The 18,722-nt window shown below is 42.9% G+C and overlaps 1 protein-coding gene across 4 annotated transcripts in view; it reads left to right on the top strand.

The window, feature by feature from the left end:
* Positions 1-18,722, top strand: part of KIDINS220 (kinase D interacting substrate 220) — an 82,796-nt gene that overhangs the window by 45,655 nt on the left and 18,419 nt on the right. For 2 of the 4 annotated variants that reach the window (XR_011854340.1, XM_072143534.1), the window contains exons 23-26: positions 10,025-10,203; positions 11,994-12,220; positions 12,716-12,823; positions 14,227-14,280. Coding sequence is in view for 3 of the 4 variants with exons in the window: in XM_072143534.1 (XP_071999635.1) it covers positions 10,025-10,203; positions 11,994-12,220; positions 12,716-12,823; positions 14,227-14,280 (568 nt within the window). In the remaining variant the exon portion in view is untranslated. The remainder of the gene's footprint in view (positions 1-10,024; positions 10,204-11,993; positions 12,221-12,715; positions 12,824-14,226; positions 14,281-18,722) is intronic. The other 2 variants (XM_072143535.1, XM_072143536.1) reach the window with 2 other exon arrangements.

Here is an 18,722-nt window from a genome sequence, read left to right as displayed (position 1 = left end):
CCATAATGGCTGGCTGCTTGGGGAACGCGATTAATATCTGGCAAAGCAGAAGGTCGGTGGACACAAAGTAGCGCTGTACTTTGTGTGGTTGAGTTGTTTTCTAACCATTTCCCAATTCTGGAATGGGGAACTTTGAGGGCAAACCCTTCTTCGCTTTTATTACATAAGTGGACCGAACATCCATGTAGGAACATTGAGGTCAGGTCTACTATTGGACCTAAGTGATGAGTGGTTGGATAGTGGTTCAACTTAAAGCTAAGGGAGACTGGGTAATGTTTGAGATGCATGCCTATCCTTCTCCAGGTGATGCCCCACTTAAATTTAATGCAGGTAACTTTTTTAAGGAACCTGTCAGCTGAAATTGATCTGATAATAAACCACTACCAGTTTGATGTAATGCTGTTCAACACCTTCCAGATCATGTTCCTTTTATGGACCTGTGTGGTGGCATCATTGCGAAAATTAACTTTTGAAGTGAGATGTAATTTGGTTGTGTAAAGTCAAAGAGGTGGAGATTTAGGACTGAAGTCAAGCTCTTTTTCTTCAGATTGCCCCCTTCGATGTTATTGTCTCCTCTACATCCAAGGACACAAGTAACCGACTCTCCTGAAGTCTGGTGCGTGAAGTCCATCAAAGCGGAGGGGGCATTCAGAGGGCGAGGAGAGCTTGACTTCAACGCTAAACTCTCTGCCTCCGTGACTTTATGCAACCAGTTTACATCTCACTTCAAAGTTTTTATCCTGGATGATACCACCACACTGGTTCATGAAAGAAACATGATCTGGAAGGAATTCGGCTGCTTTACAACAAATTTGTATTGGTTTATGTCAATTGATTGTCAATTTTTGTTAATGGGTTCCTTTTTAAAGGGCTCATTCACATGGCCATCTGCGGGGACGTACATGCGGCCACAAAATACATGTACGTCCCCATAGACGGCAATAGCGGCGCGGCGCAGATACGGTGCCACACATGTGTGGCACCGATCCGGCCCGCACACCGCAAAAAGATAGAGCATGCTCTATCTTTTGGCATGTGTGTGGCCGTGCGCCTCTATTCTCTATGGAGGGAGGAGGGGTCACCTCCTCCTCCTCTCCAGCACACGGCGGTAGCTTGATAACAAAGAATAAGGAACATTGTAACCAACATACCTGACCCTTCTTTCCTTTGACATTGGGGGAGACTCTAGACACACCACCATCATCAATAAATTGGCTGCTTCCACCAAATTTGTTTGGGTCAATTTTATATGAATGGCCTCCTAAGTTTTCCAAGTAGATCTAACTCCCTGGATCCTTCGATTAAAGAACAGGAAGACTTAGACAGAGTCATTTGTTTAACAGTTGTAGAAGAAATCCCTGCAACCGCACGTTTCAGTATCCAGCAGATCTCGTAGATCCTGTTAGGTTGAGGTGATCTGAGTAAGGTGTTCATTTTTGTTCTATATTTTCTGAACTATTGTCCTGCTATTACCCAAAGAATGCTACGTACTCGGAGACCATTGTACCAGAAGAATTGTCATTGACAATCAGTCCAAATTTTGTGGGTGAAATTTCGGGATTTTAGAGGTGAACCAATTAATACCTTCTCTATATTTTTGAATGCAATATTTCCTATATAAAATTTACCCAAAAGTCACTTTATGAGTAGGGTATATTTCAGAATGACCTAACAATTTTATGCTTTGGCTAGAACCTTACAAGGATTGACGATACCTACCCTCCCGTTTTACCAGATATCTGGCTTAGAGGGTTGGTCACTACTACAAGGTGTCACAGGAATACGTATGATACTTGCCAAGCGTTGAACATTCCATCTCTTCATTCCCCGTAGTCGTAGGCTAATGCGGTTGATGGGCCTCTTGACTTGACGCTACAGTGTTCTAGGAGATATTTACTCAAGCCTTGAGTACTGACATGTTCCTCAACATTTCTGGAATTTTTTTTTTTTTTTTAAATGTGATGGGCCTCAAAAACATCTAAAATCCTTCGTTTTATTGCGTTCTTCCACTGTACACGGAATTGGTTTAACAGAACTCGCTACATTTTCTGCTTTGCCTCGATATGTTTTTGTAAGCCTTTTCGTACATTGCCGCCAATTGTGGAAAGTAAGAACTCGGTCCACAATCTGCTCATTAATTCCTTGTGGCTCCAGATACTGATCTCTTCGTGCTTTGAGGCATGACTCTGGCATTGCGCTCTTCTTGCTGTCTTTGATTATCTATAAAAGCATTCCCACTCTGCAAATATTTCTCTTAATATATTCCAGTTCTGTCCTCCGATAGATTTCAGCAGTGTCTAGCTCGGAAGAAAATGTAATAAAGTTAATATTCATATGTGTCCATAATGGCTGGCTGCTTGGGGAACGCGATTAATATCTGGCAAAGCAGAAGGTCGGTGGACACAAAGTAGCGCTGTACTTTGTGTGGTTGAGTTGTTTTCTAACCATTTCCCAATTCTGGAGTGGGGAACTTTGAGGGCAAACCCTTCTTCGCTTTTATTACAGAAGTGGACCGAACATCCATGTAGGAACATTGAGGTCAGGTCTACTATTGGACCTAAGTGATGAGTGGTTGGATAGTGGTTCAACCTAAAGCTAAGAGAGACTGGGTAATGTTTGAGATGCATGCCTATCCTTCTCCAGGTGATGCCCCACTTAAATTTAGTAAAGGTAACTTAATTAAAGGGAACCTGTCAGCTGAAATTGACCAAATAATAAACCACTACCAGTTTGATGCAATGCAGTTCACATTCACCTTCCAGATCATGTGCCTTTTATGAACCTGTGTGGTGGCATCATTGCGAAAATTTTACTTTGAAGTGAGGTGTAATTTGGTTGTATAAAGTCAAAGAGGTGGAGAGTTTAAGACTGAAGTCAAGCTCTTCTGCTTCACTGTTATTGTCTCCTCTACATCCAAGGACACAAGTAATTGGCTCTCCTGAAGTCTGGTGCGTGAAGTCCATCAAAGCAGAGGGGGCATTCAGAGAGCGAGGAGAGCTTGACTTCAACGCCAAACTCTCTGCCTCCGTGACTTTATACAACCAGTTTACATCTCACGTCAAAGTCTATATCCTGGATGATACCACCACACTGGGTCATGAAAGAAACATGATCTGGAAGGAATTCGGCTGCTTTACAACAAATTCATATTGGTTTATGTAAATTTATTGCCAATTTTTGTTAATGGTTTCCTTTTTAAAGGGAGTTTGTCAGGTCCAAAATGCCACCTAAACTAAAAGTAGTGTCATGTAGAGGGGCCTTAAATACGATCAGACACAAACTGATGAATAAATTCCGTTTGAGAGTCATTTTGGACCTGATCCATTTACTTTAAACACGACCCCTATCTAATGAGGCCAGTTCTGTTTGTTTGCTTACATGATCAGCAGGGGATAAAGGGATAGATTACTTATAAGATGTCTTCAAGTGGAAGCGAGAATATGATGCATGTAATGTGTGTCACTGTGTCACATAGGCGGCCTGTAGTATTATATGAGCGGGGCACATAGATGCGGGGATGGATGACCTACTTCTCTGGTTTCATAGAAATGATGAGCAGCCATGCGGTGCTGATAAGGGAGCACATCTGTGCCGGACCCCTCCAGGCCAGTTACCATCCACAGCACATTCACAGACTAGCTTATGATATTTCGGCAAGATATGGGGTGGGTGGGTGTCGCTCAATTTCTGTTTTAAATGAGGTCATGTGACAGTGCGGCACGATGTGGTGGGTAGGTCTCTATTCTTTGGGCTGGAGAGAGGCTTCTGACATGTCGTCTTCATGATGTAGCTGACTATAACTAGGCAAACTATCTGTTGAAGGCAATTTGTAGAACAGGCTTATGCACATTACTCCATACCTTCGCCTGCATAAACCTAATACAATATCTATTAAAAATTCAGTAAATGGCATGTGTCATGCATGTGATTTAGTGTCCATGATTGAGCCCGCTGTGATGGGGGCGTAAGCTAGACTCTCCATTATGGGGATGCATGGAGGGTCTGCTGTGATGGGTGTATAGGCTACACTTGCCGTGATAGGGGGGCATATTGGGCCCACCATAATGGGTGTGCATTGTGGGCCCGTTGTAGGTGCGTATCGTGGGCCCGCCGTGGTGGGTGCTTCGGCTAGATTTGCCGTGCTCAGTGCACTCTGAGAGTCCGTTAACATACGCACCCATCACAATCTAAATTCCAAATTAACCCATGGGCTTGTTTTTGGAGTTTAAAACAACCTAGAAGAGACCCTGATAAATTCTATAAGAACATATAAAAGCTTTACAGTTTATGCCCTTGGTTGGATTTAAACCCAGGGCCCGGGGCTACAATAATAACCAATAGGACCCCTTTCCCACGATCATAGGGGGTCTATAAAATCCTGTCTATAGTATAGAAGTGTAAACACCATGAAGGCAATGTACAGATTCAGCGGTGGTGGGACGTACATGATGTAACCCTGGGCTATGATGGAGCCATCACGGTACATATTTTCTTACTTCTGGTCTTCAGTTGTTACAGAGCGTTTAGATGCTTGTGACCTTCTTAAATCGGTTCATTTTGTGCCTTCCTCACAATGGGAGCTTTGTGCTCATAATAAAGCTTTGTACTAACAGGTTTTAGCAGAACTGGAATTAGAGGAAAACTAATACACTTCATGTGACTCGTCAGCTGGGGCTTTTCACTCCAGTCTTTCACTTCTTATCTCTCTTGGATTTTGTGCATTGCAGATGCCAGATAGGAAAGACTTTTCTATTCTTCTACCGACTTCTCTCAGCTAAAGTCAAAGGCTGAAACAATTAAAGGGGTTGTACCAGATTACATAAACATGGCTGCCTTATTCTCTGAGGTGCAATACCAGAGGTACCTTAAGGACAGATGGGTGGGCTGTTTATTAAAAATTTTAAAGCCATATTTTGCTATACTTTAAAGAAAAATTTCCTATTGTTAAAAAAAAAGTTTTTTTTTTTTAGGGACACTGAACTTATGAATAGTCTAACAGTTAATGTCCTGTACATTAATCTTGTTCAGTAGTCATCTCATTATCATCACAATTAGGATTATAATGACAGATACATCTCTATTATAGTATTCACAGCTTATCTCCTCCTCCCTGTACAATGACCTCTATATAGATAACACTGACCCATCATTACATCACTACTGACAATAGATGATGTCACAGCTTATCTCCTCCCCTCCCTGTACAGTGACCTCTATATAGATAACACTGACCCATCATTACATCACTACTGACAATAGATGATGTCACAGCTTATCTCCTCCCCTCCCTGTACAGTGACCTCTATATAGATAACACTGACCCATCATTACATCACTACTGACAATAGATGATGTCACAGCTTATCTCCTCCCCCCTCCCTGTACAATGACCTCTATATAGATAACACTGACCCATCATTACATCACTACTGACAATAGATGATGCCACAGCTTATCTCCTCCCCCCTCCCTGTACAATGACCTCTATATAGATAACACTGACCCATCATTACATCACTACTGACAATAGATGATGTCACAGCTTATCTCCTCCTATTCCTTGTACAATGACCTCTATATAGATAACACTGACCCATCATTACATCACTACTGACAATGGATGATGTCACAGCTTATCTCCTCCCCTCCCTGTACAATGACCTCTATATAGATAACACTGACCAATCATTACATCACTACTGACAATAGATGATGTCACAGCTTATCTCCTCCTCCCTCCCTGTACAATGACCTCTATATAGATAACACTGACCCATCATTACATCACTACTGACAATAGATGATGCCACAGCTTATCTCCTCCCCTCCCTGTACAATGACCTCTATATAGATAACACTGACCCATCATTACATCACTACTGACAATAGATGATGCCACAGCTTATCTCCTCCTCCTCCCTGTACAATGACCTCTATATAGATAACACTGACCCATCATTACATCACTACTGACAATAGATGATGTCACAGCTTATCTCCTCCCCCCTCCCTGTACAATGACCTCTATATAGATAACACTGACCCATCATTACATCACTACTGACAATAGATGATGTCACAGCTTATCTCCTCCTATTCCCTGTACAATGACCTCTATATAGATAACACTGACCCATCATTACATCACTACTGACAATAGATGATGTCACAGCTTATCTCCTCCCCCTCCCTGTACAATGACCTCTATATAGATAACACTGACCCATCATTACATCACAACTGACAATAGATGATGTCACAGCTTATCTCCCCCCCTCCCTGTACAATGACCTCTATATAGATAACACTGACCCATCATTACATCACTACTGACAATAGATGATGTCACAGCTTATCTCCTCCCCTCCCTGTACAATGACCTCTATATAGATAACACTGACCCATCATTACATCACTACTGACAATAGATGATGTCACAGCTTATCTCCTCCTATTCCTTGTACAATGACCTCTATATAGATAACACTGACCCATCATTACATCACTACTGACAATGGATGATGCCACAGCTTATCTCCTCCCCTCCCTGTACAATGACCTCTATATAGATAACACTGACCCATCATTACATCACTACTGACAATGGATGATGTCACAGCTTATCTCCTCCCCTCCCTGTACAATGACCTCTATATAGATAACACTGACCAATCATTACATCACTACTGACAATAGATGATGTCACAGCTTATCTCCTCCCCCTCCCTGTACAATGATCTCTATATAGATAACACTGACCCATCATTACATCACTACTGACAATGGATGATGTCACAGCTTATCTCCTCCCCCTCCCTGTACAATGATCTCTATATAGATAACACTGACCCATCATTACATCACTACTGACAATAGATGATGTCACAGCTTATCTCCTCCCCTCCCTGTACAATGACCTCTATATAGATAACACTGACACATCCTTACATCACTACTGACAATAGATGATGTCACAGCTTATCTCCTCCCCCTGTACAATGACCTGTATATAGATAACACTGACACATCCTTACATCACTACTGACAATAGATGATGTCACAGCTTATCTCCTCCCCCCTCCCTGTACAATGACCTCTATATAGATAACACTGACCCATCATTACATCACTACTGACAATAGATGATGCCACAGCTTATCTCCTCCCCCCTCCCTGTACAATGACCTCTATATAGATAACACTGACCCATCATTACATCACTACTGACAATAGATGATGTCACAGCTTATCTCCTCCTATTCCTTGTACAATGACCTCTATATAGATAACACTGACCCATCATTACATCACTACTGACAATGGATGATGTCACAGCTTATCTCCTCCCCTCCCTGTACAATGACCTCTATATAGATAACACTGACCAATCATTACATCACTACTGACAATAGATGATGTCACAGCTTATCTCCTCCTCCCTCCCTGTACAATGACCTCTATATAGATAACACTGACCCATCATTACATCACTACTGACAATAGATGATGCCACAGCTTATCTCCTCCCCTCCCTGTACAATGACCTCTATATAGATAACACTGACCCATCATTACATCACTACTGACAATAGATGATGCCACAGCTTATCTCCTCCTCCTCCCTGTACAATGACCTCTATATAGATAACACTGACCCATCATTACATCACTACTGACAATAGATGATGTCACAGCTTATCTCCTCCCCCCTCCCTGTACAATGACCTCTATATAGATAACACTGACCCATCATTACATCACTACTGACAATAGATGATGTCACAGCTTATCTCCTCCTATTCCCTGTACAATGACCTCTATATAGATAACACTGACCCATCATTACATCACTACTGACAATAGATGATGTCACAGCTTATCTCCTCCCCCTCCCTGTACAATGACCTCTATATAGATAACACTGACCCATCATTACATCACAACTGACAATAGATGATGTCACAGCTTATCTCCCCCCCTCCCTGTACAATGACCTCTATATAGATAACACTGACCCATCATTACATCACTACTGACAATAGATGATGTCACAGCTTATCTCCTCCCCTCCCTGTACAATGACCTCTATATAGATAACACTGACCCATCATTACATCACTACTGACAATAGATGATGTCACAGCTTATCTCCTCCTATTCCTTGTACAATGACCTCTATATAGATAACACTGACCCATCATTACATCACTACTGACAATGGATGATGCCACAGCTTATCTCCTCCCCTCCCTGTACAATGACCTCTATATAGATAACACTGACCCATCATTACATCACTACTGACAATGGATGATGTCACAGCTTATCTCCTCCCCTCCCTGTACAATGACCTCTATATAGATAACACTGACCAATCATTACATCACTACTGACAATAGATGATGTCACAGCTTATCTCCTCCCCCTCCCTGTACAATGATCTCTATATAGATAACACTGACCCATCATTACATCACTACTGACAATGGATGATGTCACAGCTTATCTCCTCCCCCTCCCTGTACAATGATCTCTATATAGATAACACTGACCCATCATTACATCACTACTGACAATAGATGATGTCACAGCTTATCTCCTCCCCTCCCTGTACAATGACCTCTATATAGATAACACTGACACATCCTTACATCACTACTGACAATAGATGATGTCACAGCTTATCTCCTCCCCCTCCCTGTACAATGATCTCTATATAGATAACACTGACCCATCATTACATCACTACTGACAATAGATGATGTCACAGCTTATCTCCTCCTCCCTGTACAATGACCTCTATATAGATAACACTGACACATCCTTACATCACTACTGACAATAGATGATGTCACAGCTTATCTCCTCCCCCTCCCTGTACAATGACCTCTATATATATAACACTGACCCATCATTACATCACTACTGACAATAGATGATGTCACAGCTTATCAGAATGGGTGGTACATCCCCTTTAAGTCTTTGTGCACAGCCCCAGAGCACAGCTGTATTCTCTATCTTCTTTCCGCTAGACATGAAGAAGCATTAGTTACCTCCCCCACTGCAGTGATTCCTTTTTAATAGACTTTATCTCCCCCTTAGACTATATGTAGTGACCCCTGTATTATGACCGGGTGGATTACGTGGACTCAGCAGTAGTCGGCTGCTTATTTTGCACTTTTCCTCCAGCGATTATTCTCTATTTCCCCCTTCTCTTTGGTAGATCTGTTATTGCCTGGTACTTAAATCTGGATTTACTGGTTTAGTCATAAACATTACAGCTTATTGCTCATAAACTTGTGGAATATTCTTAAATTTTTCATGTGTACCGATGCTCATTTCTCTGCCTTGATATCCCATATTTCCGCTTCGATCTGTTCGTTCTCTGTCAGATGATGCAGAACAATATTTGTGTGGAGCCGTGCATCTGTCTGCACAATATGCCGGGATTAGACTGCTACATTTTCAGGGAGTTTGGGGTTTAATCTGTGGAGTTCACCCTCCTCCTCTAAATGTGTGTGAAGAAGGGGATCATTGGTCATATTTTACCTGAGATGAGTAAAGAGATGAGGCTGCAGGGGGAGAGTCCCTCCCAATCCACATAACTTCAGTTCTATAAAAACTATCACAATCCTTTTGTTGTCATATTAACATAAAAAAACCCCCAAAGCTTTGTGGTTCTGTCGGCTACAGAGCCGGAGATACAGGAAGCTAGAAATATATATTGGGAAATGTGAGCTTCAGATAAAAATCCAATGTCTGACTTTAACAGCCTGGGTCTCTGGTTCTGTAGCTAACAGAGGTTCTCATCTTTCATATGACTCCAGGAGCTAGGTGCTATAGAACAGAAGATACTTGAGTATATGCGGTATATACCATACATTGATTTCTTCTAATACTTGTAATCTCAGTGTTACCAGTAATGAGTAAATAGAAAATAAATTAAGAATTACCCTCATTCAATTTTTTTTTTATTTCCCAGTATATATTTGTATTTATCTTTTTTAATTTTTTCTTTTGCTAGAATATCTAAAAATATTCCCACCACCAAGGATGTGGAGCCTTTATTGGAAATTGATGGTGATATTAGGAGTTTTGAAGTGTTCCTGTCATCCAGGACTCCAGTTCTTGTGGCACGAGACGTGAAGACTTTCTTACCCTGTACAGTCAACCTGGATCCAAAACTGCGGGAAATAATTGCAGGTAGAATTTTGCTTTTTATACCTTTTTCAGGTGTAAATTACAATTGCACATCAAGCAAAGTGACGAATAGGATGACTTCCAGATTGCAGGTGCGGCTTGCTCTCCAAGGTTATCAAAATTGTTGCTTTTAAGGGAAACTGTCACATCGAATATGCCGTTCTATCTGCATGTTATAGAGCAGGAGGAGCTAAGCGGATTGTACATTGTGTCCTATCTGCAGGCAGCATGTTATATAGCAGGAGGAGCTGAGCAGATTGTACATTGTGTCCTATCTGCAGGCAGCATGTTATAGAGCAGGAAGAGCTGAGCAGATTATACATGGTGTCCTATCTGCAGGCAGCATGTTATAGAGCAGGAGGAGCTGGGGATGTTATACATAGTGTCCTATCTGCAGGCAGCATGTTATAGAGCAGCAGGAACTGAGCAGATTGTTCATGGTGTCCTATCTGCAGGCAGCATGTTATAGAGCAGGATGAGCTGTGCTGATTGTTCATAGTATCCAAACTCATAAAGGGAAACGTGTCACCAGAAGGCACAATTTCACTGGTGACTGGCTGCAATAGGCACTGCTTAGTATATTACATAACTGTTAGTTTCAGATCTCTGATCCCCTCTGTTCCTGAAATATCCCCTGATAAAGCTTCCCTGGCTCCCTGCCAACAAGTCCTGGCCCAGTCCCGTGTTCATGGCTCTTTTTAAATCTAATATGTTTGTTGGTTAATTAGCATAACCCCTGTGCACCCTCTCCGCAGAGCTCAGGCGCACATACTATGTAGCGAGTTTGCATACCTGAGCTCTACCAACTCGGAAGGTGCGGAGAGGGTGCACACATGTAGCCCATTGCCGGGTGCATTGTGCCAACGAGCAGTTAGCTGCGCAGGTGCCTGGGTGTCGGGCTCACCACACAAGCGCATGCACACACGTGAGGTTCGCTGAACCTAGTATAGAGGTAATGTAATGGATATCAAGTCAGTCATGTAGACAGATTCTCGTTTAAGAATCTTTGTGCTTGTATACATGAGCCCAGTGAATTTTGCTCCTCATCCTTATCTCGGAGACGCACAGCGCCCTTCACAGTATGAAGTAATACAGGAAGGGAAGGCGTTCACCACTCATGGCTATAGGGGCCTGGAGAGCGGCAGATGTCCCTCCAACTGTGGTATACTTATATGACTATCGGCCATAAATTGTTATTTTTATGCTGGCTGGGCCGCACTGTCACTCGCTCAGGACTGACCCTTAGGGCTCTTACGTTTTCAGCTAATTGTGTGATAATAAGTTACACGATTTTCCATATCCATTTTCACAATCTCTCCCGTGGCATCTCCATTATGTGTGGAGACATGGGGCGGGTTGGTCTTACAGCAGAACTGTTCTAGTTGCCCATGGCACAAACTACTACTGCGGATGCTGGGATCCCATCACACAGTTATAATGTAGAAGATTCAGCCTCCATGTCTTACAGTGTCTTTGGTGTTTAGCCACTGTATTCCCAGTAGGCAGTGGTGCTTCTACCTCCCATTTGCTGAGGCATCATGAGATGGATGTTGGAGTGTCTTTTTCTTCATTCTTCTTTCTTCTCCTTCCTCTACTTCCTTCCTCTTCTTCCTACCTCTTATTCCTTCATCATCTTCCTCCTCCAGATTTCTCAAATTCATCCAACCTATCTGGTGTAAATTTTTTCAGCTCATTTCCCCTATGTGCAATCTCTCATCTTTTGGGAATTTATTGTAAAACTGTCTGCATTTTTTTTTCCTTCTTACATTTCACCTTTGCTGTTTCCTTTTCAGATGTACGAGCTGCCCGAGACCAGATGAATATTGGAGGCTTCCCCTACCCTACGTTACCATTGCAGGACGCTCCTCCGAGGGCATCCACTGCGTTCAGTCAGCCGCCCTCCGTCTGCTCATCCTCCTCATTCAATGGCGGCCCATTCCCTGGTGGGGTGGTGTCTCCACAGCCGCCCAGCAGTTATTACAGCGGTATGACCGGTCCACAGCACCCATTCTATAACCGGGTAGGTGACATGGTGACACAAACATATATGTGCATGTATTACTACAAATCTCTACCTCTCTTAAAGATCACAGTCCGATTTTTCTCACTTTCTCCACTTTAGGTTCTATAGATCTATGTAAGAACATGTTGATATTATAGTAGTTGTGTTTGCAATTGATATAGGTGACCAAAAATGTGTGTGTCCCAAAATCTCACCGCTCTAGTAAGATTTGAAGAAAAAAATAAAGTGTTGTTGCCATAAAGCAATCTCTAAATGCTGAAAGTGGAGCTCAGCCAAGATGGCTGCCCCCAAAGTTTTTTTTACCCTTTGCTCATGTTATTATTTTTACTCCTTTCTTTGAATATTATGTTATTTTTATCCTTTAAGCTTCACGTGTTATCATTATTTGCCTTGCATCATGTTTCAGTTTTATCCGTTTTTATCCCTTTTTTTTGTGTATTATTTTCTTTTATTTTTTCATTATTCCCGCATGTTTTCTGTTCTTCTCCATAGCCATTCTTTGCACCTCATGTTTACCTGCCAAGGTATTACTTTGGCAACCCCCAACATCCCATGTCACGTCCACCTGTAAAACACAGTATATCCAGAGACCAGAGCCTTGTAAGTATGCAGTAGGATCTTCATGTCACTAACTGTTTAACACATCCTATTCTTGTCTGGGTGAGGGGCGTAGAGCTGGCAAGTTGGATATTTGTTATCTGTTGATATACAAGTACATTTGGTGCTCATCACCATTGCAGCTCTACTCTGGATCCTTAATGAGATTATACCAAGATTGATTGATTGATTGATCCAATCAATAAGGAATATAATCTGATTGGTGGGGGTCTGACTTCACGACAGGGGGCCCTGTTCTCACCAATTGATGGAGAAGCAGGTGAGACCATTATCTCTGATGGCCTCTGATAGTCTGTCTCCCTGCAGATGCACATAAATTATTGCCCTAGTACATGCATACCCTACAGAGATGATCAATTACTTTTGATATGTTGTAATACTTAATTTCGCCTGGTGGGGGTGCTGCAGGTAAATGGGAAACCTGCTTCCAGATTACGCCACAGATTACGGTCTACAACTTGACATCCCATAAACTGCTCTGATGGAAGGGACTAACAAGATTCTGGTTAGATAGTACAGCATAGAAGAGGAACTGTGAAGCAGCTGAGGGTTCACCGCAGTGTGAGGACACTCCCCCCAAGGCCTAATTTTGGAATATAAATCTAAACTGCTCCAAAGTCCCTTCCTGGGCTCTGAGTAACAGCTACAGCAAGATTCTGGTTAGATAATACAGCACAGAGAAGGGACTGTGAAGCAGCTAAGAGCACAGCAGTTTGAGGACACTCCCCAAGGTTCAGAGTAACCGCTACGGCAAGATTCTGGTTAGATAGTACAGCATAGAGAAGGGACTGTGAGGCAGCTATGAGCACAGCAGTGTGAGGACACTCCCCAAGGCTCCGAGTAACAGCTTAACAGCTTCAGCAAGATTCTGGTTAGATAGTACAGCATAGAGAAGGGACTGTGAAGCAGCTATGAGCACAGCAGTGTCGGGACACTCCCCAAGGCATATTCTTGGAATATAAATCTTTTTACTGATGACACACACAAAGGTATGGTTACTCAGATCTCCAGGGACAATACCTAACACTGTCTGCAGCTTTGTATGTCAAAAAACTGCAGAAAAATGCTTTCATATTTTTAAAAACTAAGAAAATTCTTCCTCTAATTTAACGTAATCTGAAATGTATAAATGCTGGTTATATATGGACCCCCAGTTCTAATGACTGGTGGGTGATGCCGGTCGCCATAGCCATACAATCATGACGTCCAGACCCAGATATTCGGATGTATGAGCGCTCCATCCCCGGTGACCTCTGCTCCTCTATTAGACTTAAAATGAAGGTCTCCTTTACACCCGCCCCCCCCCCCCCCCAGTTCTGCGCCAGTACGTTGTGTATGATTGTGGGGGGTCTTTTTCAGACTGTGCACATTGTTGTGTTGCTTAGGACATTATTGAAGAAGATTCAGCAGAGGCGTCTTCTCCCACTCTCTCTCCTCTGGTAACGCCTGCACTAGTGTGTGGTGGTGTGCTGTGCCATCCCATCGCTTTAGGATCAGTCCCATTAACGCTTTCATTACTAACTCTGCATCATGGTTGTCCTACATGCAGTAGACTAGTACAGACACTAATGGTGTGACTCACCGCTGTAATACCATCCTCCAGTCCATAGAAATGTGTTACACACGTGTTGTGCCACCGTCAAATGTCAACCCAAGCCTGAAGAAAGCAAAATCGGTAAGCACCAGGAGGAATCCTATGTCCTTGTTATCTAATGGTTTGCATTGCGTTGGGGTCTAACGATAGTGTAGGTCAGATTTTAACCAATTGGTAGATTTTATGAGAATACATAGTTGGATCCTTTGATGCAAATGTGACATATTTGGGCAAAATGGAGACTGAGACCATTTTAACACAACCAATACTTTTTTCTTAAAAGGGTTTGTGCCAAGTAAGCAAGTTAACATCTTATCAACAGGATAGGGGATTTGTGTACTCCTGCGGATAGGGGATAGGTGTCTGGGTGGACAAGCCCTTTAACCATTAGAGGTGTCCAGCATACCTTCCTTCTCCCTGCTACTTGTCCATAATAGCTTAAAGGGGTTGTACCAAGTTATCCCCTATCCACAAGATTGATATAACCCCCCCCCCTTTGAATTGAATTGGATAACAAGATGATTGGTTAAGGTTTTACAGCTTGGACTCCCTGGGTGTCACATTATCACTAATGGGTAGAGCAGCAGATCGAGAGTGCATACTGCTGTTCCCTTCAATACTATAGAAGTGTCAGAATATACTGAGCACAGCGCTCGGGTATCTCCAGCACTCTCTTAGATGGTGAATACAAGTGCCAAAAAATAGTATAGCGCGGTGAGCAATTTCCGACACTCCCATAGTATTGAACGGGGCAGCAGTATGTATGATCAGCCTACCGTTCTACCCATTAGTGTGAACAGGACACCTGAACTCCAGGTTGTTGAGGGTCTCATTCTCCTCCTCAGTGAAGGTCTCACCGATCAGCTTGTTCTCGCCAATCCAGTGCAATAGTTTCATGTTTTGTCACATCTTAGCTGTGTTGTCTTGCTTAGTTTTGTTGGACTGTAATAATGTCTTTTCCATGGTGCTCTGGTTATGCAAACAATTCCTCTGTAATCCGTAGCGTACAGCGCGGCTTGTGATCCCAGATCCTGATAACACTCACTAATATGTAGACAAGATGTTCAGGTCCAGGGAAACTTCACATCTCCGGGAAGGACCTGTTAGCATTTCCATACAAGCCGATTGAGTCGTTTTCTTGGGAGCAAATAATCCTCTGTCAGCCAATATATTAGGATCATGAAATCTGCGCAGTCTTACATTCCTGGTCGCCTAGAGCCTGTTTTCCACATTGAAACAAGAACATAACAGGCTGTGTGTGATGCCAGGATAACCCTCTTACAGCTGCTGACTCTGTGCCCGAGCAGCTTACTGCCCTCACCGGGCCTGTTACATGGCTGCGATTATACGTACAGTAATCACCGCAGAAATAGCGAGCAACAAGCACTCACCCTGGATGGTGTCCCTCCAAAACCAATGGGGTGAAGGCATATCATAGACTTCATATAGACATCAGTACCTACAAAGCTGGCATTGGGGGACTAGTATTTACTGGTGGGGATCTTACAAGTGCTATGTGACTGGAGTCGATGGACATTGTCATGAAGGTTTTTATTATGTTGACATGCACACACTTACAGGTTTGTTATTCGCAACTGGATCTAAAAGCAAAATAAACCCTGACTGGACTCCTAGGGGAGATGGTGAGAGTCCAGATTGCTCCGCCCACATACAGTGATGGACAATGACACAAAGTGATTGACAGTGAGAGTCCAAATTGGCCTGACCTGATTGCCCCGCCCACACACAGTGATTGACAGTGAGAGACCTGATTACCCCGCCCACACACGGTGATTGACAGTGAGAGACCTAATTACCCCGCCCACACACAGTGATTGACAGTGAGAGTCCTGATTACTCACACAGGGATAATCAGGACTCTCGCTGTCACTAGCTGTGTGTGGGTGGGGGAATCGGGACTCTCACTGTCAATCACTGTGTGTGGGTGGAGCAATCAGCACTCTCGCTGTCAATCACTGTGTGTGTGGGCAGAGTAATCAGGACTCTTAATGTCTCTCCTAGGAGATTTACTTGTATTTGTCCATTTAAGTTTTAAATTATGGGGAACAGGATATTCACCTACATTACTGCAGTGCTGGCTATTATTTGCATTATACATATATTTTCCTAATATAATATTATAATAATTTATTATATATAAACATTCATTGGATTTTTCAGCCTCTGGTCAGGAATATGGGGTAAGGTAAATAAACAAAGGACACCGTTCCTGTTCAACTAGAATCCCCCTTTAATTACCCATCCTTCCCCTTTCTAAGCTCCATAGAATACTTCCCCCTCCTGACACATGATGTAGCGGTGATCCTTAGAATACGTCTTCTGTTCTCATGTGTATGAGATGTTCCTGTATCCTCCTGTCCTGCATTATAAGAAGAGGGGTCGCCGCTCCGTTTCCATAAGACTCTCTCCTGAATCTTTTCTCGTCTTTGTCTTTCTTCCACAGTAAATGGGTGTTCAGTAAATGAAAACAGGCGGCGCGGATTCCTTCCATCTGGCCGGTTGGGCCGCGCTCGGGCTGCGACGCTCTGACGAATGCTCTTTTCACGGCCACAGTTTTCAGAAATTGCTTTTGAGATTTGTATAGAAATCTTCTTTCTTCTTTTCACCTTCTCCTTCCAAGCCTGGAAAATGTATAAATAAATAAGTGTTAGCACGGAGATGGCGGAACGTGGCTTCGCCTTGTTCTCTTTTATAGCGCACACAAGTGGAGAGGCCTGTTCAATAAAACATGGCTTGTGCGGAGAGATATCCATCTGCATATTTCAAGCGGATGGCACTCGACATAAAATAGTTGTACAGCAAATTGTTCACCCCGTGCTAATTTGCAATGGACAAATCTCTGCTTGCATACTAATATATGGAGCTTGCTGAATCAGCGGATTCAACCCTATGCGCCGGCTTATTTATTACCGAGTGAGAAGATTGTAGCTTTCTCATGTCTTATGGCTCTGCCTTCACTTTTCTCCTGGACTGGAGCCTTCTTCCAAAAACAGCGCCACATATTTTACCATAGGTTGGGTGTTGGTATTACATTTCGTTGAGGTAAAAAGTGTTGAAGTGATGTCACACAGGTGCACGGCTCGTCATACCCCTGGTCATGTGATGTCCCACAGGTGCACGGATTGTTATATCCCCTGTCATGTGATGTTACACAGGTGCATGGCTCATTCAATCCCTGGTCATGGGACGTCATTCAGGTGCTTGGCTCGTTATACCCCTGGAAATGTGATGTCCCACAGGTGCACGACTCATTATATATCTCAGGTCATGTCACTCGGGTGCATGGCTCATTATATCCCTGGTAATGTGATGTCACACAGGGGCACGGCTCGTTATATCCCTGGTCATGTTATGTTACACAGGTGCACGGCTCGTCATACCCCTGGTCATGTGATGTCACACAGGGGCATGGCTCGTTATATATACTTGGTCATGTGATGTCACACAGGTGCTTGGCCCGTTATATATATCTATGGTCTTGTGACGTCACACAGCTCTGATTACTCTCTTTGTTGTAATGAGCTGTTTACCTGTGTGACATCACATGACCATGGATGGATTTCTAGAAAACCAATTTTCTTCATGTTACTTCATAAAATAAAAAATATCAATTCTTTGCTGAAAGTGGACAACCCCTTTAAATAAATAGGGGAGTGAGCTTCTTCCAGATTGTTTTGCAGTAGATGATTACCCCCAACCTCTCCAATGACCGGGTGTGTGTAATGACACTGTATACACATAAGACAATGAGCTGAACCCAATGAAATGGCCATTTCCTCTCTCTAGATCAGCAGGGGCTCCTAGATTACACCATTAATTTTTCTAGACCACGGAGTATAAAGACATCGACCTCCACACTGTCCAAGATCAACAGCGATGCAGAAAACCCTTCACTGACCTTACATCTTCATACCATGGTGCTGCACCTTGGCTAAATATTCAGGCACCTATAGAGAAGATGGTAGTGGCTGGATTCCTCATAGCACCCCTTATACCTCTGACACCCACCATTATGTCACTTTATGAGAGACCTGACCCCATTACGAATAGCTGTAAAATTTCCCCTTTTACTGTATTAGGATTTCATCTTTGGCTGCTGCGGGTTTTGAAGCTTCTGCTCAGTTGCCTCCATGATGTAAGTTTCTTTTCTTGCTTGATATTTGTCTTGGTTTCCGCAAAAAGGTCTTGTACAACTCTAAGGGGAAATTGTATCACTGCTATTGTCTCACTCTATGTACAAAAATGTTCCAACCACCATACTCTTAT

The sequence above is a fragment of the Engystomops pustulosus genome, chromosome 3 (genome assembly GCF_040894005.1).
Source record: "Engystomops pustulosus chromosome 3, aEngPut4.maternal, whole genome shotgun sequence".
NCBI lineage: Eukaryota > Metazoa > Chordata > Amphibia > Anura > Leptodactylidae > Engystomops > Engystomops pustulosus.
Note: the sequence above shows the minus strand (reverse complement) of the source record. Positions and strands in the feature narration are given on the sequence as shown.